The 22,028-nt window shown below is 42.0% G+C and overlaps 8 protein-coding genes and 2 non-coding genes across 10 annotated transcripts; 5 read left to right on the top strand and 5 right to left on the bottom strand.

Moving 5' to 3' along the window:
- Nucleotides 1-11: 11 nt before the first annotated feature.
- On the bottom strand, nt 12-3,727 carry LOC108604421 (transketolase-like protein 2). The gene is made up of 3 exons (XM_017993887.1): nt 3,249-3,727; nt 394-1,992; nt 12-326 (listed from the first exon to the last, which is right to left on the bottom strand). Exons 1-3 carry the CDS (start codon nt 3,350-3,352, stop codon nt 149-151), a joined length of 1,881 nt encoding a protein of 626 aa, XP_017849376.1. The 5' UTR covers nt 3,353-3,727; the 3' UTR covers nt 12-148.
- Nucleotides 3,728-4,068: 341 nt separating this feature from the next.
- Nucleotides 4,069-4,166, top strand: Trnay-gua. The gene is made up of 2 exons: nt 4,069-4,105; nt 4,131-4,166. It is a non-coding gene; the product is annotated as a tRNA-Tyr (tRNA).
- A 241-nt stretch (nt 4,167-4,407) lies between these two features.
- On the bottom strand, nt 4,408-4,505 carry Trnay-gua. Its single transcript has 2 exons — nt 4,469-4,505; nt 4,408-4,443 (listed from the first exon to the last, which is right to left on the bottom strand). It is a non-coding gene; the product is annotated as a tRNA-Tyr (tRNA).
- A 758-nt stretch (nt 4,506-5,263) lies between these two features.
- LOC108601918 (peroxisomal N(1)-acetyl-spermine/spermidine oxidase) lies at nt 5,264-8,957 on the bottom strand. The gene is made up of 5 exons (XM_017989896.1): nt 8,471-8,957; nt 6,620-7,025; nt 5,784-6,564; nt 5,597-5,717; nt 5,264-5,537 (listed from the first exon to the last, which is right to left on the bottom strand). Exons 1-5 carry the CDS (start codon nt 8,759-8,761, stop codon nt 5,355-5,357), a joined length of 1,782 nt encoding a protein of 593 aa, XP_017845385.1. The 5' UTR covers nt 8,762-8,957; the 3' UTR covers nt 5,264-5,354.
- Nucleotides 8,958-9,201: 244 nt separating this feature from the next.
- Nucleotides 9,202-12,221, top strand: LOC108604804 (Hermansky-Pudlak syndrome 5 protein homolog). Its single transcript, XM_017994406.1, has 3 exons — nt 9,202-9,422; nt 9,482-9,988; nt 10,048-12,221. The coding sequence occupies exons 1-3, from the start codon at nt 9,342-9,344 to the stop codon at nt 12,013-12,015; spliced, it is 2,556 nt and encodes an 851-aa protein (XP_017849895.1). The 5' UTR covers nt 9,202-9,341; the 3' UTR covers nt 12,016-12,221.
- Nucleotides 12,222-12,344: 123 nt separating this feature from the next.
- LOC108604156 (ATP-dependent RNA helicase bel) lies at nt 12,345-16,467 on the top strand. Its single transcript, XM_033294000.1, has 4 exons — nt 12,345-12,524; nt 12,810-13,257; nt 14,279-14,618; nt 14,676-16,467. The coding sequence occupies exons 2-4, from the start codon at nt 13,213-13,215 to the stop codon at nt 16,454-16,456; spliced, it is 2,166 nt and encodes a 721-aa protein (XP_033149891.1). The 5' UTR covers nt 12,345-12,524; nt 12,810-13,212; the 3' UTR covers nt 16,457-16,467.
- LOC117134846 lies at nt 16,465-17,110 on the top strand. Its single transcript, XM_033294001.1, has 2 exons — nt 16,465-16,509; nt 16,589-17,110. Exons 1-2 carry the CDS (start codon nt 16,465-16,467, stop codon nt 16,859-16,861), a joined length of 318 nt encoding a protein of 105 aa, XP_033149892.1. The 3' UTR covers nt 16,862-17,110.
- A 1,692-nt stretch (nt 17,111-18,802) lies between these two features.
- On the bottom strand, nt 18,803-19,631 carry LOC108604645 (protein SYS1 homolog). The gene is made up of 3 exons (XM_017994194.1): nt 19,348-19,631; nt 19,166-19,287; nt 18,803-19,101 (listed from the first exon to the last, which is right to left on the bottom strand). The coding sequence occupies exons 1-3, from the start codon at nt 19,510-19,512 to the stop codon at nt 18,906-18,908; spliced, it is 483 nt and encodes a 160-aa protein (XP_017849683.1). The 5' UTR covers nt 19,513-19,631; the 3' UTR covers nt 18,803-18,905.
- An 84-nt stretch (nt 19,632-19,715) lies between these two features.
- Nucleotides 19,716-21,119, top strand: LOC108604644 (dihydroorotate dehydrogenase (quinone), mitochondrial). Its single transcript, XM_017994193.1, has 2 exons — nt 19,716-19,841; nt 19,898-21,119. Exons 1-2 carry the CDS (start codon nt 19,815-19,817, stop codon nt 21,059-21,061), a joined length of 1,191 nt encoding a protein of 396 aa, XP_017849682.1. The 5' UTR covers nt 19,716-19,814; the 3' UTR covers nt 21,062-21,119.
- On the bottom strand, nt 21,091-21,434 carry LOC108604646 (SRA stem-loop-interacting RNA-binding protein, mitochondrial). Its single transcript, XM_017994196.1, has one exon. The coding sequence runs from the start codon at nt 21,374-21,376 to the stop codon at nt 21,113-21,115; it is 264 nt and encodes an 87-aa protein (XP_017849685.1). The 5' UTR covers nt 21,377-21,434; the 3' UTR covers nt 21,091-21,112.
- Nucleotides 21,435-22,028: the final 594 nt, after the last annotated feature.

Genomic DNA, 22,028 nt, shown 5'->3' with positions numbered 1-22,028 from the left:
GTTTTTTTAACGATATCAAAAATGAATTTTTATTAAATTCGAAAGAAAATGGAAATGCATAAAGGTTGTCTTTTTAATGAACATACATAATATGTACCGTTCCAAGTGCCAAGTTAAGATTCCAAGACTTAAGTAACGATTTGCTTGTTTACTTCTTAATGATGCCATTGACGGCAGCAACAATGTGGCGAGCAGAGATGCCGAACATGTCAATGAGCACAGTGGGTGGACCCGAGCGTGGTACAGTGGGTACATACAAATGCTTGACCAAGTAATTGCGATGCTCAGCCAGAGCGCTCAACACAGCCTCACCCAGACCGCCTTGCCTGTAAAGCAAATAATAAATAATAAGTAAACTTATAAACAAAACATAAAACCGCAATGTTTGCTTACTGATAGTGATCCTCGACAACGACAATGCGACCACCACATTGCTTGCCATGCTCCAGAATCAGATCCACATCCAATGGCTTTACAGTAAACGGATCAATAACACGTGCCGTGATGCACTCCTTCTCCAGCTGCTCGGCAGCAGCAAGGCACTCGTAGAGCGTTATGCCAGCGCCAATCAGCAGCACCTCGTCGGAGGGCTTCTGGCGCACAACCTTGCCTCGTCCAACAGTGAAGGTCTCATCATTGTTGTAGATGACACAAGTGTTGGGACGCGAGGTGCGAATAAAGCAAACGCCCTTGGTGTTGGCAGCCAGCTCAACAGCGCGCTCACAGCTGACAGCGTCCGAGGGATAGAAGACAGTGCTGCCGGGTATGGTGCGGAACATGGCAACGTCCTCGAGACCCATCTGTGAAGGACCATCCTCACCAATGCTGCAGCCGCAGTGGGAGCCTACAAAGTTGACATTCGTCTGCGAAATGGCGCCCATGCGAATCTGATCGAAGGCGCGCGTAAAGAAGGTGGCAAAGGTGGAGACAAACGCCACAGTGCGACGACGGCAGGCAGCGCCAATGGCTACGCCCACCAGATTCTGCTCAGCAATGAAGCATTCAATGTAGCGTTCCGGGTAAGCATTACGCAGCTTATCGGAGAAGGTTGAGTTCTTGGTATCACCATCCAGGGCAATAACACGATCGTTGTCAGCACCAATCTTGGCCAGCGCTGTACCGTAAGCCAAGCGTGTGGCTACAGAATCTCCCAATTTGTAATTGGGTGGTGTGCACAGCTTGACATTGGTGATATCGACCTCAGGCGCCGCACCCGATTTGCAGGTCTTCTTAGGCGACATCTTGACATTCGGATTGACAATCATACCCTGCAGATGCTTGATCACCTCTGCGGACTTATCGCCAAGTGGCTTGCCGTGCCAGTTATCGAGATCCTCAATGTTGGGGAAGTCCTTACCCTTGTAGGTCTTGGCAATGATGGCAGTGGGCTTGTTCTTCGTGCTCGACGCACAGTGCAAAGCCTTGCACAGCTCATCGATGTCATGACCATCGACGACGAGCGCATTGAAGCCAAAGGCCTCCAGACGATCGCGATAGACATCCATTTTGTGCTGCAGCGATGTTGCCTCAGATTGTCCCAAGCGGTTAACATCGAAGATCACACACAGATTGTCCAGACCGTAGTGGCCGGCAAAGTGCAGCGATTCCCAAACCGAACCCTCAGCGGATTCGCCATCGCCTACAACCACATAGGTGCGATAGTCGGCTTTGTCAAAGTTCTTGCCCACATAGGCCATGCCAGCGCCAACGGCCACACCCTGTCCCAGCGAGCCAGTGCCCACATCAATAAAGTTCAGACGCGGTGTCGGATGGCCCTCCAAGTCGCTGTCAATCTTGCGCAAGTTCTTCAGCTCCTCCACAGGGAACAGGCCAGCCTCAGCCCATGCGGCATACAGAATGGGAGCAGCATGTCCCTTGGACAAGATCAAGCGATCGCTGGAGGGATCACGTGGATGCTTTAGGTTCAAACGCATCTGCTGAAAGAACAGCACAGACATAATCTCGGCCAAAGAGCTGCATGATGTTGGATGACTGAGGAATAGAGAAAGAGAATGGAGTTTAAAATAGATTGGCTGTATGCCAAATATTCGATGTTGACTTTTGCTTGCGATCCAGCATAGACTATTTGCGTTGTATCTGCGCAGTATTTCGGCATGGTAACACTATACCCAAAGAGGGGCTCGTCTTTCCACATGTATGCTGATATATTTATGTACATAAATACATATGCATGTGTGCGTGTAACAATATAAATAAAGCTTATCGCAGACACGTTTCGGGTACATTTCCAAAACTTAAAACCGGTTGTTCCCGTGCTTAAGATTTTGCTTACTTTGAATAAATAAATTTGTCAATTGGAGACAGACAAATTTAAATATAAATATTATTTTTACAAATGTATCAGCCTTTTTCTGAAGGTGACTCCATTTGATGTTAAATAAATTTTCACACACTTGTGCTAAGCTATAGGAAATCTAATCGTTCATATCGAAGCTGTGACTAACGGCACAACTGTAGGTTATCAGTGCAAAACTTGATCCATCAAGCAGAGGTCATAAATTGTACAAGGCTAATCTGAAGCAACAGAAAATGAAAATGCAAAAAAAAAAAAAAACATTGAAATAAAATAAACCAAAACTTCTATTAGATAAAGTGCATTTAAGTGCTTTATGGCAGTTAATGCATTATGTAGGTACGCGGCTTATCATGTTCAGAGTTTAGTTTGTTTAATTGTCATAAAGGTCATAAAAACGACAGTTTAGGGTGCTTATTAGTACTGTTGTTATTTTATCACGCGTTGCCAACTGACGTAAGCTTTCCAAAAAGCTTTCGCACACAATCTTTGTTTGAAACGCCGCTGTGGCTGCCGGCTGCGAAGCGTGTGTACATATACATATACATATGTGTGCGTGTGTGTGTAGCCGACACGCACAAATGTTTACAAATATTAATTCAGAGCATGGGTTGAAGGTCAGGGAAGGTTAGCTCTAAATTAATACAAATTCTCAGTTGCATTGCTGTACGCAGCTTATCAGCACAAATTTTGAAAGCGATACAAACACAAACACATGAATATATTTCCATGCATGTGTTTGTGTCTGCATTACTGCACGCTAAGTAGAACGTGTTTTTTTTTTTAATTTGAACGGCGCTGCATTGCACAAAACACGTGGCTTAGAAGCCCCAAGCCAGGGGGGTCACCTTTGCCGGCTGAGTGCAGCTCGATCGCGCAACAAGTGGCCAAGGTGCACAGCTTTGAAAAGTAATTGTTGTATTGAAAGGCTTACCCAGATTTTGAGGCGTCCGTGGAGGTTATGGAATGAATACGCAGCTTATGCGCAAGGTCCTTCAAATCCTGCACAGTTTTGGCTTCTGGCTTGTGGTACGACATCTTGACAACAATTTGGTTTGTTGTTGTTCTCGGCAGCAGCAATGACTTGGAAAGCTTGCGGTGGTTAGTTAACCAGAGAGTAAAACTTTTATTTTTGCAAAGCGTAGGCAATACAAATGCCGTCTTGATATTAAAAGTTTCGTTTTTTCCAAATTATTTGCTGGAGAGCAGAGTGAACCTTTGCAGCCGGCGTCTGGAACTAAACTGCCGTTACCGCTGGTTCCGCTTTTTGGGGGAGCAATAGTGAGGCCTGTCTGTGTGAGTTAAGACTTTTAAGTTTGACCAGTGTTAAATCGTTCACGAGCAAATGAACTTATTCAGCCAATCGAAAGACGCTTATACAACACTAGTGCTTTGAACTGAACTGATATTGAAAGAACAGAAAACGTTTTTATTAGCACTCTTAACAATGATCTAAGCTCTCGCTGCCAAAATATTGATAGAAAATTGGTTTACTAAAAAAAACTATAAGAGCATAATTAAACTTGCCTGATAAGCTTGCAATTCAAACTTAAAAAGTTAAGTGGGATTTTTCACGTATCGAATTCTATTTTAAGCGTCAGCAAAATTGTGATTGTGGATTAAAAACTAGCCCGTGCACATTGGAGAGCTTTTCATTGAGCTGTGAAACAAAAGCTATTAATATTTCGAAAATTATTTAGTAACGGTTTCTGCGCTTTTGCTCCGACTGGTCTTTAGACAACGCCACCTTCACCCCTTCGATAGCTCAGTTGGTAGAGCGGTGGACTGTAGTAAGGTAGCTTAATGCAATATTGATATCCATAGGTCGCTGGTTCAAATCCGGCTCGAAGGATTTTTTGTTTACATTTTTTAATTATGCATTATGTATTAAGTAACAAATTACCTTAATATAATAACGGTTCCACTATAAAAATTTTGATACACTACCAAGAAAATTTATGTACTAAAATGTTTAAAATATTCTTGCAAATATATGAATATTATTAACACGAACTTTATAACAGCTACAAAACGAATAGCCTACTTTGATTTGCATATGCTACATACAAAAATTATAAACATTTTCCAAAAAATCCTTCGAGCCGGATTTGAACCAGCGACCTATGGATATCTATATTGCATTTTGATGTCTCACTACAGTCCACCGCTGTACCAACTGAGCTATCGAAGGCGCATGGGCGTCGGCGACAGAGAACTGTATATAAACTTAGTCCAAATCGGTAAAAGATAAGCTCAGGTTTGGCGATTTAGCGTGTTGTTTTATTCTTGTTATGCGCACAAGTTTTTGTTATTTTAATACAAATTAATAGTTAAATCCATTTTCTGAATTTAATTTAATATCATATCTTCTTTGTTTTGTGTGGTTTATATCTTAAAGATTTAACTAATGCATAATTTTGTTAGCAAAGTAGTTAACATTAACAAGTTACATTAAAATTAACCTTTTATTTTGTCTTTTGGTACCATTTGAAATATTTTGTTTGAGAATCTTAAATTATTTATATTATGTACTTGTAAGTTAACTCAAAAGTCAACTATATTGAATATGAATTTATAAAAATAGGAATATGCTTAGCTATATTCTAAATGATTCTCGTTACAATTTTATTTGCGCACAGATTCCAGTTTCAATCAAGATCGAATAATATTACAGTGAAAGCTGCTTAGCGTGCACAGAGTATTAACAGCATTTACATACATTTGATATTTATAATTACTTAGCTAACTTTAGCGATCAGCATGTAAAGGTTTATTTTTGTTATATATTACAGGCGGATTTCTTTAATCTGTTCGTAAAGACTAACAAATGAATGCAAAAAAGTATAATTAAAAACAAAATGGTATAAATAAAAAAATGCACAAATAGGTTGTTTAAAACAAAACACATGACGCTATATCTGATATCACTATATAAAAGCAGTTTCTGCTAAAAAAAAAGGCAATAAATAAATAAAGTGCTACGATAATATTGACAAAAATAAATTATAATACAGTAATGCTATTGTTGTCGTTGATCATCTCAGTCCAGTGCAATGCCCTGCATCCAGGCGCTTAAATCGCTGCCATCGGACTCCATAATTATTTCATCCGGCTCGTCATTGGCCAGCAAATACTGTGCCGCCGTTCTACCGCTCAAATAGGCGCCATGTACGGTGGAGTAAAAACTGGAATGCGTGTGCTCGCCAGCAAACACAATCGCAGGCTGTAAGAATTGACAAAGGTATGAAAAATATATTGGGCATATGTGTATTGCAAGTTTACCTTTAAGGCATGCGGCGTGGCATATAAAGGTTGTGCTAGATTCTCAATATCCTCCTGCGTGGAGCCTACAGGTATGGACGTGTAGGCGCCACCAGTATACGCTTGCGATTTCCAACTGGTACTAATGAAGTAATAAAAAGCTTATAAGTAAATTATGTAGTCTCATTGAACAATTATATAAACTTACCACACACACTGCTTTGGCTTGGGCACATAGGGATCCTGCAGGAAATTTCGCAAAATTTCTGTGCACTTTTCGGCAACCGCATCGTGTGACAATGTCTCCATGTATTCTGCCTCACGACCCGACACCCAGCCCAGGAGCAGCGTATCAGTGATCTTGGCAAAGGAATATATCTTCTTGAACCAGTTCTTACTTAAATAAGCCTCAGAAGCAAGTTCTTCCTCGCTGCTGGTGTCGTGCTTCTTATCTTCCCAAAGCAGCATCACCTCCGATATGTCCGCGCTGAGAAACGGGCGATCATATACTAGAATTATTTTATCCACAGTGCCGAACATGAGATTCTCAATGGATTCTTGTTTATAGTGCGGCAACTCTGGATCAAATACCGTCTTATGCGTCTGTTTTAATACACCCAAGGGCATGGTACATATCACATGATCGGCATGAAAAATGCGCCCATCATCGCAGTCCACACGTACTTTGCCCTCCAAGGCATAATCACAATTACTGCTGGCATTTGATTCAACGGAAGCGCCACGCAGTGCATTACCAGCCGTTGGTACTTCAGTGACGGTTTTTGAGGAGTCATCGGAATCCTCATTTTCCGAATGCTCGTCAACGGTATCCAGGCCAGTAAAAGTTCTTTTTCGCTTCCAGTGTATCTTTTTCACCGGACACTTAGTCAGTATGGATTCCTTAGGTAACTGTGCGCACATTGGACGCAGTATGGAGCTATAACCAGCTGGCAAAACAATATTACCACCTTGCAGTTCTGTGTAGCTACCTGCAAAATAAAATAAATAGTTTAAAGCTATAGCTTAAAATTAATGGATACATACCCAGCTCGAGCAGATCCACTTCGTTCATATTGTGGCAGCCTGTGATGCAGGTTTCGCGCTTGAGCAGACAATTGAATATCAATTGCTTCAGGCGCTTCTCCTTAGGATCCTGCACAGAGCTCAAATAGATTTCGATCTCATAGTTTATGTGCTCGCCAACGCTGTTGATATCAGGCGGCGGACTATACTGACATAGAAAATACTCATCACAGCGGCGTAAGAAACAGACATACGCCTCATAGATTTCCTGCAGTATGTTGAAAGGAACTTGATGTCCATCCTCAGTGGTGGCCACCACTTTGTGCGGCTTTGGTACATTCACAACGCTGACTAGACCATGCTGTACGGCTATCTCAAATATGGGATTGCCGAGTACGCCGTGTATCCAATTGGCGCCCAGTTCCACCTGAAGATAAGAGACATTTAATATTTTGTATGAATAACACTAATTTTTAATTTTGCCTCAGAGATCTTTATAGTTTTGTCCTATAAATAATAAAATTTTAAAAACTCAACTTTACTGCTTCATTGCTTGTTTACGCGCCAACAGTCCATGCACGACTGACCTGTGAATGGACTAGCTACCTGATAGCCTCGCACTCTTGTAAGCTCTTTGTGCTCAGCTGTTCTTCGCTCAAATGCTTGGATCTCTGCTTGTTTACGCGCCAACAGTCGATGTACGACTGACCTGTGAGTGGACTCGCACTCCTGTAAGCTCCTTGTACTCAACTGCTCTTCGCTCAAATGCTTGCATCGCTGCTTGTTTACGCGCCAACAGTCCATGCACGACTGACCTGCAAGTCGACTAGCTTACTGCCTACCTGTTAGCCTCCCACACATATAAGCTCCTTGTGCTCAGTTTGCTCTTCGCTCAAATTGCTTGCATTGCTACTCGTGTCGTTCGCTCGCCAGCATTCGATCGCTGAGCGTTCGTGCTGAGCGCTGATGCGACTGAGCGAGAGCATCCCCGCTTTGTTGATTAGAGAGTGGGTGGCGGGTTTTATTTTGAGTGAATTAAGCGACAGTTGCATGCAGCAGCTGATCAGGAGCGGTCGACTGCCTTCGGGCTTAGCAAAAAATCACCTGATATTTGTTTTAATTGTTTTATACATAAATATATATATTTATATATTTTTTATAAAATTCGAAAACTATGTATTGAAAACTAATCAGAGAAAATTGATTTGGATTTTATATATTTATATGATGTCAAAATGTATAGAGCAAAAATATAAAGACCTTTGTGGCAGAAAAAAAAATATTTGTAAGCTAGTGTAATTAATAAACTAATGAAATTAAATTGAAAATTGTACACAGCTGACTACGTGATCAGCGCCTAGTAATCAGCTTTAAACGCCCCCAAAAAAAAACGTCACTGTTACCGTAGGAAAATTCTATATCTTATCTAGAAATTGTATAACATTTGTGAGTGAGAAATTCGTGTGGCAACAATTAAAATGCACACAGGGAAATAAAACCTCGAGCAAGGACAAGGACACGCTACAAGCAATAAAAATAAACATACACACTTACATATATATGTACATATGTACATTTATATGTATATATATGCATGTATGTGGTTAAGTGTATAAAAGTACATGAATTAAGATATTTGAATATTAAAAAATGAAAAACAATTATGTATGTGATGGCTAGTGTTGAAAAATCTATATGTTGTTTTTGTATGCGGTAAACATTCCTCAATAACTAAAATAAACTCAAAATAAGAAGCACAACACTAAAAATTGAAGTGACACCAATCGCCCCCTACCCTTTTACTATGAGCAATATTTTCCTTAAGGTGAAGCCGACAAAATATAGAAGCTTACATAATATGCATTATTGTACCTTTTGATTATTGCTAAGCGGTATGGACACAATACGCCCACCCACACGTCCCCTGGCCTCCACAATAAGTATCTCATCTGTTTTGCAGCCGTTTTGCAACAGATGATTGGCAGCAGATAGACCAGCCATGCCAGCGCCAATGATTAAAACCTTTACATTTGTGCTGTTGCTGCCCTGTGCCTGTGCGCTGTTGTTGTTGCTTCCACTGCTGGCTGCCGTAATAATATCACCACCGCCTTCTTCCGTTGGCGATGGTGCTGGAGTCTTTGGCTCCTTATCCTTATCCGCCATCGTTTTCTGCTTACACACATGCAAGTTAACTTTGTTTATTATTATGCACTTTCTCCTTTAGTGTTGTGCACATGAACTTTTACTCCTCATTGCCTTTTTTCTGCACTTTTCGTAACAGCGACCACGGGAACTGTTTTGACGATTGCTTGACAGCACATTGAATCGCGGGGTTGAACAGCTGTTTGCCTTGGCCCGCTGTCATTATATAAAGTTATGCGGCATTATGTATGCACTAATTATTAGCCAACATATAACTTGAAAATAAATTTTAAGAAATATCCTTATGTTTAAATTGATTTAAGCCGATTTTTAGACGAAAAACACCAGCGAGCGTGTTGCTACAGAGTTACCAGACTGTTGTAAATAAAATGTAAACAAGTTGCGGGTGCTGCCAATAATATTTATTTCAACCAGCTGGCAGACCCATCTACTAAACAGATGTGCAACAAAAGTGCATATAATTTTTCTCCAACGAAATGCATTAATTATATAGTATAAACCACGTTTTGTAAGTAACTGTTTCAAGTGCATGCGATGTAAATATTAAAACAACAGACGAGCAGCAATAACAAACAGCAATATGAACGACGCATACTGTCTATCCAACTATATTGATTTTTCGCAGCATTTGTCGCAACCACTGCGGCACAATCGCATCAAGGTAAACTCTGTTGTAATCTGATAGCTGTTTATATCTACTAACACGAAACTGCAATTTAGTACACATGTTTTGATATATCCGACAACTATATCATCTTTGGTGCCAGTTCTGGCTCGCTGTACTTCTTCAACCGTAATGGCAAGTTTATGCATTTGATACCAAATAAGCATGGACCCGTTACACATCTGAGCATATCGGCGAATAACAAGTATGTGGCATTTGCCACACAACGCTCACTTATCTGTGTGTATGCCGTGAATTTGTCCGCGCAGGCAACACCTCAGGTGATTGTCACACATCTGAGCAGCGATCAATCTGTGCAGGTGAGCTGCATACACTGGACGCCGGATGAGAAGCAATTTTATTATGGGGACACACGTGGTCAGGTTAATCTCGTGTTGCTGTCCACGTTTATTGGGCACAGTCTGATGTTTAATATGTCTGTGCATCCACTGCTGTATCTGGACTCCACAATAGTGCAGATCGATGACTTTGAATCGTTGCTACTGGTCTCGAATAGCACCAAGTGCATACTGTGTAACACAGAATATGAGGAGTACAAGCAGGTACACAAATCATGCACAAATCATTGAAGGAACGAATAAGCTAGCCTCTGTTTTTGCAGATTGGTAACCGTCCACGTGATGGCGCTTTTGGCGCTTGCTTTTTCATTTCACCACACGAGTCCTTGCAGCCATCTCGCATTTATTGCGCACGTCCCGGCACACGCATCTGGGAGGTGGACTTTGAGGGTGAGGTAATACAGACGCATCAGTTTAAAAGCGCGCTGGCCATAGCTCCAGCTAAAATACACAAGCCGAGTGAAAGTGAGCTCTTTGACGTTGATGTGGAGGAAATTGAATCCAATGATGAGCTGCTAGATTACCAGCCACAGCAGCTCCAGTTCGCCAAGTTGCAGCGCCTTGGCCAAGACTTTCTACTGGCCTACACTGAGTTGGGCCTCTACGTCTTCGATGTGCGCAACTCCTCCGTTGTGCTTTGGTGTAACCAATTTGAGCGCATTGTCGACTGTCGTGTAGCTGGCGCTGAAATATTTGTCTTCACACAAACGGGCTCCTTATACAGTGTGCAGCTGCAGACGTTGCAAGCGCACGCCATCTCGCTGATGCAGCAATCGAAGCTGCCGCAGTGCGCCAGATTGCTGCGCCAACATGTGAAATACTTTGCGGACAAAGCGCGTGAGAACTACGATTTAAAATTGCTCAATCAGCTGAAGCAGTTGCTCATGGAACGACGACAATATGAACTTTTGAATGATTTGTCTGTGGTCTTTGATGCTATAGGCGGACAGTTGGATACGCAAAGTTCCGGTGGTAGCTCCATTACCACAGAGCGCAGCGTGAGTGTTAGCACCACTGGTGTTGTTGGTAGCTGTGGCGGCGGAGGCATCGGCGGCAGTGGCACTGCTAACGTTTCAGCACCACCTAAGGGCGTCTATGTACTGGAGAATGCATTTTGCGACAATTTGAAGCAAGCCCCCAAGGCGGGGCAGTTCAAAGACGCCTTACTAACAGTTACTGGCAAATTTGGCAAGAACATTATTAAGTACAAGTTCAACATATTTGCTGAGGAGCAGCAGCAGCAATTAGTGCGCGAGCTCATACCTGATAGTGAGCGGTCGCTGCCTTTTAAGGATATTAAAGCGCGTTACGAATCCTGCGATAACGACGAGGAAATCGTGTGTCGCAGCAGTAGCAGCCGCTCCGCAGCAGCTAGGCTTGCTGCATCTGCTGCGCCACACATAAGCCCTGAGGAAAAGACCATCTATAATCTGTACTTAATATACAAAAGCTCAAGATATGGCCGTACCAACTGTGTGGATCGTTATCGCGCTGTTTTTGATGAGTATACAGCCAGTGAGCTTATCCAACTATTGGCTAAGCTAGCGCAGGTCATGACAGAGCATGGCGATAGCTTGGAGCAGGCGCAACGCAATTGCTACGAAATGTACTTTGATTACTTGAATCCAGAGCTAATATGGGAAATGGACGATGATACACGGGATTATATAGCCAGCGGTTTTGTGCTGCTTAATGCCGGCACAGAGATACTCCCGTGTGAAAGTTGCAATTTCCCTTTGCGTTTCGACAATACCTGCCACTATCATGAGCTGGGTGCAGTGCTGCTGCGTTATTTCTGGTCACGTAATGAGCAACTCAAGTGCTTCGATGTATTGCAGGCAGTGCCTTCACTGCTGGACGTACTAGCTAAATTTTATTTGGCTGAGCATAATCTGGACAAAGTGTTGCCCATTGTTCTAAACTATGGCTCTGAGGAGTTACTGCAAGATGTGAGTCGGCACCTAAATGTGGCTGCCTGGGCGCGTTGCTTTGAGCATTTTGTGGACATGCAGCATGGTCGTCTATTGTGTATTAATTGTGAGTGTGTGACCAGCGTCGAGCAGGAGCAGCTAAGTCGTCACTTTTTCTATACGTGGAACTGTTTTCTGAATATAGCATTGGATCACTTGAGTGCGACAGACACTCTAGCACTCATATTCAAATGGAGCTCTTACATTCCCAGCGATGCTATTGATCGGCAAATCTATACGCGTTGCCTGCTCAAGGGCTAATCAATCGAGCTTCACATCTCCATATACTATTTACATATATGTATTTACGAACCGCTAATCTTAATAATATTTATTGTTGATATGTTGACATTCCAAGCACTTACTCTCGAACTATAGTTTCAACATAAACAGCCAATACCAAACGCATTTACTCTGTATAAAAAGTATATTGCATATATGTATGTACTATGTATAAAAATATTTATGTGCATGTAAAAGAATTGTATGTATTATTCTATGTTTTGTGCGTAAATAAAAGTTGTAAATTAAATTTCTTTGAAACTAGCTTCAAATTGTGTAGGCCTAAAATGAAATAGTTAACACGCACACATTACACAAAACGTTTTGGCATAATTCATACAAAATTTCCACTGCAAAGCAAGCATTTCTCATTCTACCAACACCAGCCCCACAAAGTGAAGGAGTCTTAGCCTGCGCTCTAGTTGGTCTCAGTTTACAAGAAGTTAACGGCCATCGGGTTTCGACTTTAATATTGTATCACCAGTCTGGTAACGCGAGTTGGGGTTGCATGTATTTTACAGTGGTACCAAAGCCAGATGAAAAACATGCCAAATCTAGGGTTGTTGATAATTTCAATAATATCGCTAACGATACATTCTGCTTACGTATTGTAAATCACAGTTATTGAATAGTAGAACTCTTGACTTTGCAAAATTCTTTTTTACAACTTGGAATATACTTAATTTTTTTTTTTACAAATTTCTGTCGATATATTAAAGTTATCAACAGCCCTACTTGTCATTTAGAAATTAAAGTGTCAACTCTGTTTTCAGCGAACGACACAACCCTAACACGTTGAACACGCGAACGCGTAAAAAAGCGTACAATTTAAGAACAAGCGCAATTACAGCTTGTAATTATTTTAATTGTAGTAGGCGCAAGCAGGCCTAGTACATAAATACGTTAAGTTCAAATTGAACAGCAAAAGCCCGAGTGCAAAAAAAAGTTTAAAAAAATCTTTCTACTCGAGAACGTAGTAGCTTGTGGAACGTAAGAAGTCGGAAAAAACTAAAAAAGTATATAGACACAAAAGTGCAACACAAACACGAAAGCAAGAAAATACACTTATATCAAACTTTTTATTCGGAAATTGCAAGTGTGCACAAAATCAGAACAATTGCAAAAATTTTCCTAAACGGAAAGCAAGAAAAAACTAGCAACTGATTGGAGGATAATATGAGTAATGCTATTAACCAAAATGGCACAGGTCTAGAGCAGCAAGTAAGTACGAAGGGGGTAAATGATGGAAAAAAAAGTAATATATAAATATGAGTGTATGTATGTGTGCTAGTGTGTGTGCTTGCTGCATATGTACGTGTGTTGGTAATGTTCATGCGGTCTGCATGAATATTGGACTTGGATGGGGGATATGAAAATTTATTGATTTCATAACATACAAAATGTCTGACCGTGGAGCAGTTTTACATTCTGCAACAAAAAAAACAATACGTTTACGTATACAACATGTCTGCCAATGGATGAATGCATACATACATATGTATATACATGTGTGTTCTTTTCGTTTGTGTAATTTCTTTTGTATAATTTTTTTTTTGCCTGCTTCCAATTCGACATGTTCATTTGCTTGAGTGTGTATGTATGTGTATGAGTGTGCAATTCTAAATCAGAGAGAGTGGACAGCTCTCTTTGTCTTGCTTACGCACATGTGGAAGCTGAGTGTTGTAAACAGGGTTGCCAGACACATGTGTAATTGACACCCTGTTAGATATTTGCATGGCGAAAATACGATCCACATAAGTTAGTTTCCACTGCGGTTTGTGTGGGTGGTTGTCTGTACGTAGTTGTTGTTGTTGCTATGTCCCAACTCAAATAGCTTTTCAAACTAGTTGCGCCTTTTTCGTGCGAGCACTTATGCATGTATGTGTGTTGGGCCTTAGAAAAAGCATGTTGCTAACCGGGATTCATGGGAAACTGTAAGATTGCGTTTGTGTGTCTATGTATTGAGCAAATAGAAAAAAAACTTGTTATTACAATGTTGGCTCTCTCGCTCTTGAGGCGTTTTAGAATTCGTTGAACTTGAGATGTGCGGGACAGTGTGTATGTCAAGATGTTTGTGGTAGTGTGTGTATGTATGTGTGACAGTGTTTCTGTGTGTGTGTGTGTGTGTATGTAGTGTAGTGTGCTTATCTTTTGTGCCAATTTCAAACGTGACAAGCGAATGCCATTCGCGTTGTTTTCTTTAGCTGAGACTAATTATTTTTTCTAACAAATTAATTTGTAGGTTGCTGGTCTGGACTTGAATGGCGGCTCGGCTAACTATAGCGGCCCCATAACAAGCAAGACTTCCACTAATTCCGTCACTGGTGGCGTTTATGTGCCCCCGCATCTTCGAGGTGTTGGTGGTAATAACAACGCTGATTTTGACAATCAGGGCCAAGGTTTTGATTCAGCTGCCGGACCTCGTCCCGACAGGGATCAGCAGCAGCAGCAACGCGGCGGTGATTATCGTAGAGGCGATCGCGGTGGTAATCGCGGCTACAATCGCCAGAGTGGTGATTTCGGAAGTTTTGGAGGCGGTGGACGTCGCGGAGGCGGAAACCGTTACGAGGACAACTACAACGGTAAATAACAAGATAATTGACACCTTAGCAAGATCTTCATATGTATTTTCCCTAAAGGTGATTTTGAGTCACGCCGCGGCGGCGACTGGAATCGCGGCGGTGGTGGACGCAACTATGGTGACCGCCGAACCTCGTATCGCGGGGGCGGCGGCGGAGGAGCTGGCGGTAACGGCGTCAGTGATCAGCCGGAGGAGGCACATCAGCCACGCAATGATCGCTGGCAGGAACCGGAGCCACGCTCTGGTGGCTTCGAAGGTGCCCCAGAGGGCGGTGCACCCGGCGGTGGTGGCAACAGAAGCTACAATAATCGCGGCGGCGGCAGCGGTGGTGGCTACAACAGTCGCTGGAAGGAAGGCGGAGGCGGCAACACCGACTACACAAAGCTGGGCGCACGCGACGAGCGCCTGGAGCAAGAACTCTTTGGTGTGGGCAACACGGGCATCAATTTTGACAAATACGAGGATATACCCGTGGAGGCGACGGGCCAGAATGTCCCGCCCCATATCACATCGTTCGATGACGTGCAGCTGACAGAGATCATTCGCAACAATGTGAATTTGGCACGTTATGACAAACCAACTCCGGTGCAAAAGTACGCCATACCGATTATAATTAGCGGCCGTGACTTGATGGCCTGCGCCCAGACCGGTTCCGGCAAAACGGCCGCCTTTCTGGTGCCCATACTGAACCAGATGTATGAGCATGGACTGTCGCAGCCGCCGCAAAACAATCGGCAGTACAATCGACGCAAGCAGTATCCACTGGGCCTGGTGCTGGCGCCAACCCGTGAATTGGCCACTCAAATCTTTGAGGAGGCCAAAAAGTTTGCCTACCGCTCGCGCATGCGTCCCGCTGTGCTCTACGGTGGTAACAACACCAGCGAGCAGATGCGTGAGCTGGACCGTGGCTGCCACTTGATTGTGGCCACACCCGGACGTCTCGAGGACATGATAACACGCGGCAAGGTCGGACTGGAGAACATACGTTTCTTAGTGCTCGATGAGGCTGATCGCATGTTGGACATGGGCTTCGAGCCCCAAATTCGCCGCATTGTCGAGCAGATGAATATGCCGCCGACAGGCCAGCGACAAACTCTTATGTTCTCGGCCACATTCCCCAAACAAATTCAGGAGCTGGCCAGCGATTTTCTTAGCAATTATATTTTCTTGGCTGTGGGCCGTGTTGGTTCCACCTCTGAGAATATAACACAAACCTTATTGTGGGTGTACGATCAGGACAAGCGGTCCTATTTGCTGGACTTGCTCTCGTCTATACGTGATGGTCCCGAGTACTCCAAGGACAATCTAACGCTCATTTTCGTTGAGACAAAGAAGGGCGCCGACTCGCTGGAGGAGTTCCTCTATCAATGCAAGCATCCGGTGACAAGCATTCATGGCGATCGCACGCAAAAGGAGCGTGAAGAGGCGCTGCGCTGTTTCCGTTCGGGAGATTGTCCCATTTTGGTGGCCACAGCTGTGGCGGCCCGTGGCCTCGACATTCCGCATGTGACGCATGTGATTAACTTTGATCTGCCCTCTGATGTGGAGGAGTATGTGCATCGCATTGGCCGTACCGGTCGTATGGGTAATCTCGGTGTCGCCACCTCATTTTTCAATGAGAAGAATCGCAACATTTGCTCTGATCTGCTGGAGCTGCTCATTGAGACCAAGCAGGAGATACCTGGTTTTCTGGAGGACATGCTTAGCTCCGATCGCGGACACAGCGGTGCGAAGCGTCGCGGAGGCGGTGGTGGCGGCGTTGGCTCCGGTATGCCGTGCTCCTTCAATAATTGTAGATGGCGTTCACGGATTTTGCGCGCATGCTCCGCCGACAGATGAAAGATTTTATGGACCGGGCGCTAGCAATTTCCGCAGCAATGGCAATTCGTATGGTAAGTTTGGTGAGTGAACTATATGCTCTACTGGAACGACAGTTCTTTACTCATATTTTCATAATTTGTGTGGCTACAGGTGGCGGCAGCAGCAACAGTGGTGGGTCTTATGGTGGTGCCTCGTATGGCGGTTCCTATGGTGGCGGAGCCAGCTCGCACTCCAACAATGGTCCCGACTGGTGGGGCAATTGAGGAAGGCCTGGCAGCCAACAAGGCCGCCACCCGCTCCAGCATCAACCGCGACAACAGCAGCAGCAGCAACAACAACAGCAGCGCGATTATTAAAAGAAGAACTTCGTTAACTAACTACAAGAGCAGAGATACAGAGCCGCAAGCAAAGGAAAATATTTGAAACAATTACAACTAAATAATATAAATGCATATTATATATATCTTTACATATATGTAATATATAGGGGAGCAGCAAATATGAAAGAGAAACTGTCTGTGCGCAGCGCAACACTCAAACCCACACACACACACACGCTCACACATACAAAACACATATGCATACTTCTCTCAATACATATAAACATACCCACTCACCCATACTTACAATAGCAACCATTACAAATAAAAAGAAAAATTGTTTAAAAAGCAACATTTCATATATATTTACAATATATATATGCACAGCAGCAGGAACATGGCAAAAAATCAGCATATAGCATAATATCTATATATTTACATAATAAGTGCAACAACAAATTGTAGCTCTTAATAATTAGGTTCACATAGAAAACTAACAAGGCAGGATAAGCGATCGAAATCAGTTTGCTGTTTCAATTTAAACATACATAGATTACATACATACATATTATAAATATGCTGAAGCAAAAGTGGCTGGCAAAACCAAAAGCCAGGAGACGTAAGCGTAGGAGAAAAATATTAAGCTACATTAAGTACAGGCAATTTATGAATTTTTGTCCATTTAGTAAAAGTTGACTTTTACTCGCCGCCCCCACTCCCTCTTACACACATATATATTTTCTTTTTCATATAATTAGAAATTCAATATATAAACAAAAACATTTTATATATACAAAATATAATTATGTACGTGTATGTATGTAAAATGATAAGCGATACAACAACAGTTGATTCAACATAAACTTCAATTGATGATTTTAATAAACAAAAGGAACCTAACTAGTAAAGATAAAATATATATATATATTAAAATAGTACATAAAACAATATATATTGTGTACTATACGAAAATTCACAAAACGAAATATGAGAAGAAACAAAAAACTAAATAAAAAAACAAGTTTGCTAAAAATAAATTGAATAATTTAGCAAATCCAAAAAAAATGGTTTTAAATTTCAAAATAAGCTAGGTTTTCTAATACTGACTACCGATAAAGTTTCGAAAGTATTTTTTAGTTTAGTATATCCAAAAAAAACTGAAACTGCTCGTAGAATTTAGATCAGTTGTATATAATGGGAAAAAGTATATGAATCATAATCAATCTGGAAAGTACTTTGTGTCTATATATTTAAAACAGACTATTAGCATTTTCTGAACACACCTACTTTTTCATGCTTAAATAAAAAGGCACGTAAAAAAAAACAGGTTTTTTGACAGTATTGCTCTCTGCCTTTGACTGTCCACAACGTGGGGTTAAGCTTCGACCGGGGAAACTCATTAAGCATTGGCGCTATGCAATCTGCTGGACAGAAAAGTTAAATCTGCAATTGGATTCGCGATCACGTGTAGCATCCACAGGCAAATTACTACTGAGAGCAAGAGCAGACGACAATCAATTTACACACAACTCGACAATCCCAGTCACTAATTTGATTAGATTAAGCAAACCTGATTATAGTCCGCATTACTGCCCACTGCGCGGCAGTGAAGATATTTTTATTGTAGCTCAAGCTTTCAACTCTCTTGGTCTACGTTTGCATAAATTTACAAAGGAATTTGTGAGTGTGTTAATTATTTTATTTCGGACGCAACAGCTGTATAAACAAACATTAAATTGTTTTTATTTGTGGTGACCAACGCAGTTAAAGACGAATCATGCATAAGACACAACGCAAAAGCTGCTGGACGCTGGTAGTGTTCATTGCGGTGATGATAGTATTTGGGATCATGGTTAGCTACTGGTACTTTGTGCCGCGCCAACTGCATTTCTGGACACCTAACGCTGCCAATGATAGCAACGAGAGCAGCGAGCCAACAGCTTCGGAGTACAAGTTTATTGTGCCGCCGCAGGCAGTGTCAAAGGAGCTAAACCTAAAGCGCGGCACGCCCTTTATATATCAAATATTTCACTAAATGTATATAGTAGTCTGCATATATTATGTACTCTTAGCCTTATTAATAAATTACACGTATATTTAGAGTTATTGGTAATCACAATCGCATTGTTTAGCATTTGTTTGACTTGCTAAACGTCGGACTTTTGATTGAGCGCAGCATAGCCCACTGGAATTTCTTTCATTTCAGTTTGCAAACATAAGAACTCGCCACCTATGCACATTATGGTGGCGGTGATAACATTTAACAGCCACCAAGATGCATTTGAAGGGAATGAGCGATTATACCACCAGCAGATCAGCAAGTGCAGTATATGGTAGGTGCAGCTGCAACATTAATTAAATTGTTAGTTAAGAGCATTCAAACGTATTGATACGCGTAGTTGCATACCTAAAGTCCAGGCACAGCTTGGCTCGGCGCACAATGCACCAGAGCGCCAACGAAGCCACAAATGCGTTCAAAACAAAGGCACAGATGACCAGGCGACCGCCCAGATCGTATATGTGTATCTCCTGTCAATGTAATAGACAAACGTTAAAGTTTATTGTACTATTATTATTGGTTTTACTTACATGGTACTCGAATAGATTATCCAGTGTATAGTTGTCGCCAGCCAACTTGTTGGCTATGAACATGAGTAATCCTAGTGTAAAATAAACACAAAACTGCATTGACACTATCTGTGACGATAGCAGCGTGGGATCCCATTGTGTGTTGCGAAATGTGCCGCCTTTCATATTTTTACTGTTATGCTTTCGTTATTTATGATTTAATCATATACAACCAATCATAACTTTTTTGTTTTGCTTTGCTCACGCTCACTGCCTGGATGACAGTGTGTTGTACACGCTGTGAACTCTTTTTCATAATTAGTATTTGACTTATTAATCAAGCGAACATTTTTTTTATATAATGTGACAATATAAAATGCAAACAATATACCAAATCAACAAAATTTTAAATTATTAAAACTAAATTAGCCACCCACACCTAAAAAGCTAATAACCCATCGATGAACTAGATCCGGCATAATAATAAAATGGTGTTGGACATGGTCAAAATATTTGTAAGTTTAAGTTTAGTTTCGAATTTTATCCAACCATGAGCAAATCTCTCCGGCAGAGTCGTCTGCGATCTCTAGGCATTGTTACGTCGGGTGCAGCGGCCGTATATTTGGCCCTTACAGCTTACAACAACCGTAATGAATTAATTAGCACATATGTGATGCCCACACTGCGTTATTTGCCCGCCGAAACCAGCCACAATCTGGCCGTGCTGGCCTGCAAGTATCGCATTTATCCTCCGTCCGAGTACATGGATGGCTTCAATCTACACTCGAATTTCTTTGGCCACCTGATTAGCAATCCCATTGGCATTGCAGCGGGCTTTGACAAGAATGCGGAGGCAGTAGTTGGTCTGAAAGATTTGGGTTTTGGGTTCATTGAAGTGGGCAGCGTTACACCGCTTGCTCAGGATGGCAATCCCAAACCGCGTGTTTTTCGACTGAGTGAAGATCGAGCGATCATTAATCGCTATGGATTCAATAGCGACGGGCACCAGGTGGTGGCCGAGCGTCTGCGTGAATTACGCCAAAGAGAGGACTTTCACGCTGTCGTGGGTGTTAATCTGGGACGCAATCGCAACACGAACACACCCGTTGGCGATTATGTGAAGGGCGTACGCATCTTTGGCACGGTTGCCGACTACCTGGTTGTAAACGTCAGCAGTCCCAACACAAAAGGATTGCGTGATATGCAAGGTAAACAGCGGCTAACTGAATTACTGGAGGCGGTGAACGAAGCGCGTAGTAATTTAAAGCAGAATCAAAACGTGCCCATATTGCTGAAGCTGTCGCCGGATCTTCAGCTGGAAGATATGAAGGATATTGCATCAGTGATTAGCAAAAAGAAAAGCCGTGTGGACGGTCTGATTGTGTCAAACACAACTTTGGCACGTGATAACCTCACTGAACGTAAGCTGGGAAAGGAAACTGGCGGATTGAGCGGCGTGCCACTCAGGGATCGTGCGACCAAACAGATTGCTCAGATGTATGATCTTACAAAGGGTGCAGTGCCCATCATAGGCGTGGGTGGCGTCTCTTCAGGCCGTGATGCGCTCGAAAAAATCCAGGCAGGTGCCTCTTACGTACAAATTTATACGGCCCTGGTGTACGAGGGGCCTAGCTTGGTGGACCGCATCAAAGAAGAGCTCTCAGTTAAGCTTGAAAAGCTAGGCTATTCAAATATCCAGGAAGCTGTGGGCTCAAACTTTAAAAAGTATCTTTGATCTGTATAAAAACAAATTGTTAATTTGAAACAATAAAGTTGTATTTTCTGGTTATTCATTAGCACGCTGCACATTGAGTACGCGACCCTCTAGAAAATGTGTCTCCTGGTTGCAGGCGCCATTGAAGGCATCACGTTGGCTAAATGCTATAAATCCATAGTATTTGGAGAGTCCAGACTGCTTATCGAAGACAACCTCTGCATTCGCCACATGACCGAAGCGGGAGAAGTACGTTTTCAGTTCCTTGCTGCTAATCGTCCAAGGCAGATTGCCAATGAAGAGCTTGTAACTGTTTCGTGCGATGCTGCTGGACATGTTGTGTTTTTAATTGAATGTTTTTATTTGAAGTCTTTAGTTTGTTGTTACGACTGTTGCAAAATTTTAGTCGTTTACAACACTTAAATACACGAGCAATGTTATAAGTTTTTCTATTATCTGGTCACACAGTAAAACGTAAATTCAAATGCTCTGACTCCAGCAATCCCACTGTAAATGACTTGCTGGCTCGTGTTTAAAATATTAACGACTTTTTAATAATTTTTGCTGTAAGCTAGTTTTTGTAAATGTTTTCGTATTTATTTATATTCGCATGTATTTATAAAAATTTTAACTTTTACTTAGATTTCTGTGCGAGTCGCTTTTGTTGACTAGTATATCGCAGTGATTAAAATTGATTTATTATAGTATGTATATTTATATGATTGCTGCGCGTTCTACTTAAAAAATGTACAAAATTGTAAACTTTGCTAATTATATGGTCGTCATAGACTAAAACATTTGGATATATGTATATGTACGTATGTACCTCTGTATATTTATATTGTTAAAGTAATAACTTTGCTTTGAAATTTTGATTTGTGTTAAATATGTTTGTTTAGTGTTTGATTCTCAGTGGTTACAAGTATATACCGTATAGATTTGATTGTAGTAGTATTGCTCACTTTAATAGTTCATTTTATATAGCTTA

Source organism: Drosophila busckii, chromosome 3R, assembly GCF_011750605.1.
Source record: "Drosophila busckii strain San Diego stock center, stock number 13000-0081.31 chromosome 3R, ASM1175060v1, whole genome shotgun sequence".
Lineage (NCBI taxonomy): Eukaryota > Metazoa > Arthropoda > Insecta > Diptera > Drosophilidae > Drosophila > Drosophila busckii.
The sequence above is the reverse complement of the archived record's forward strand: the minus strand, read 5'-3'. Positions and strand labels throughout refer to the sequence as shown.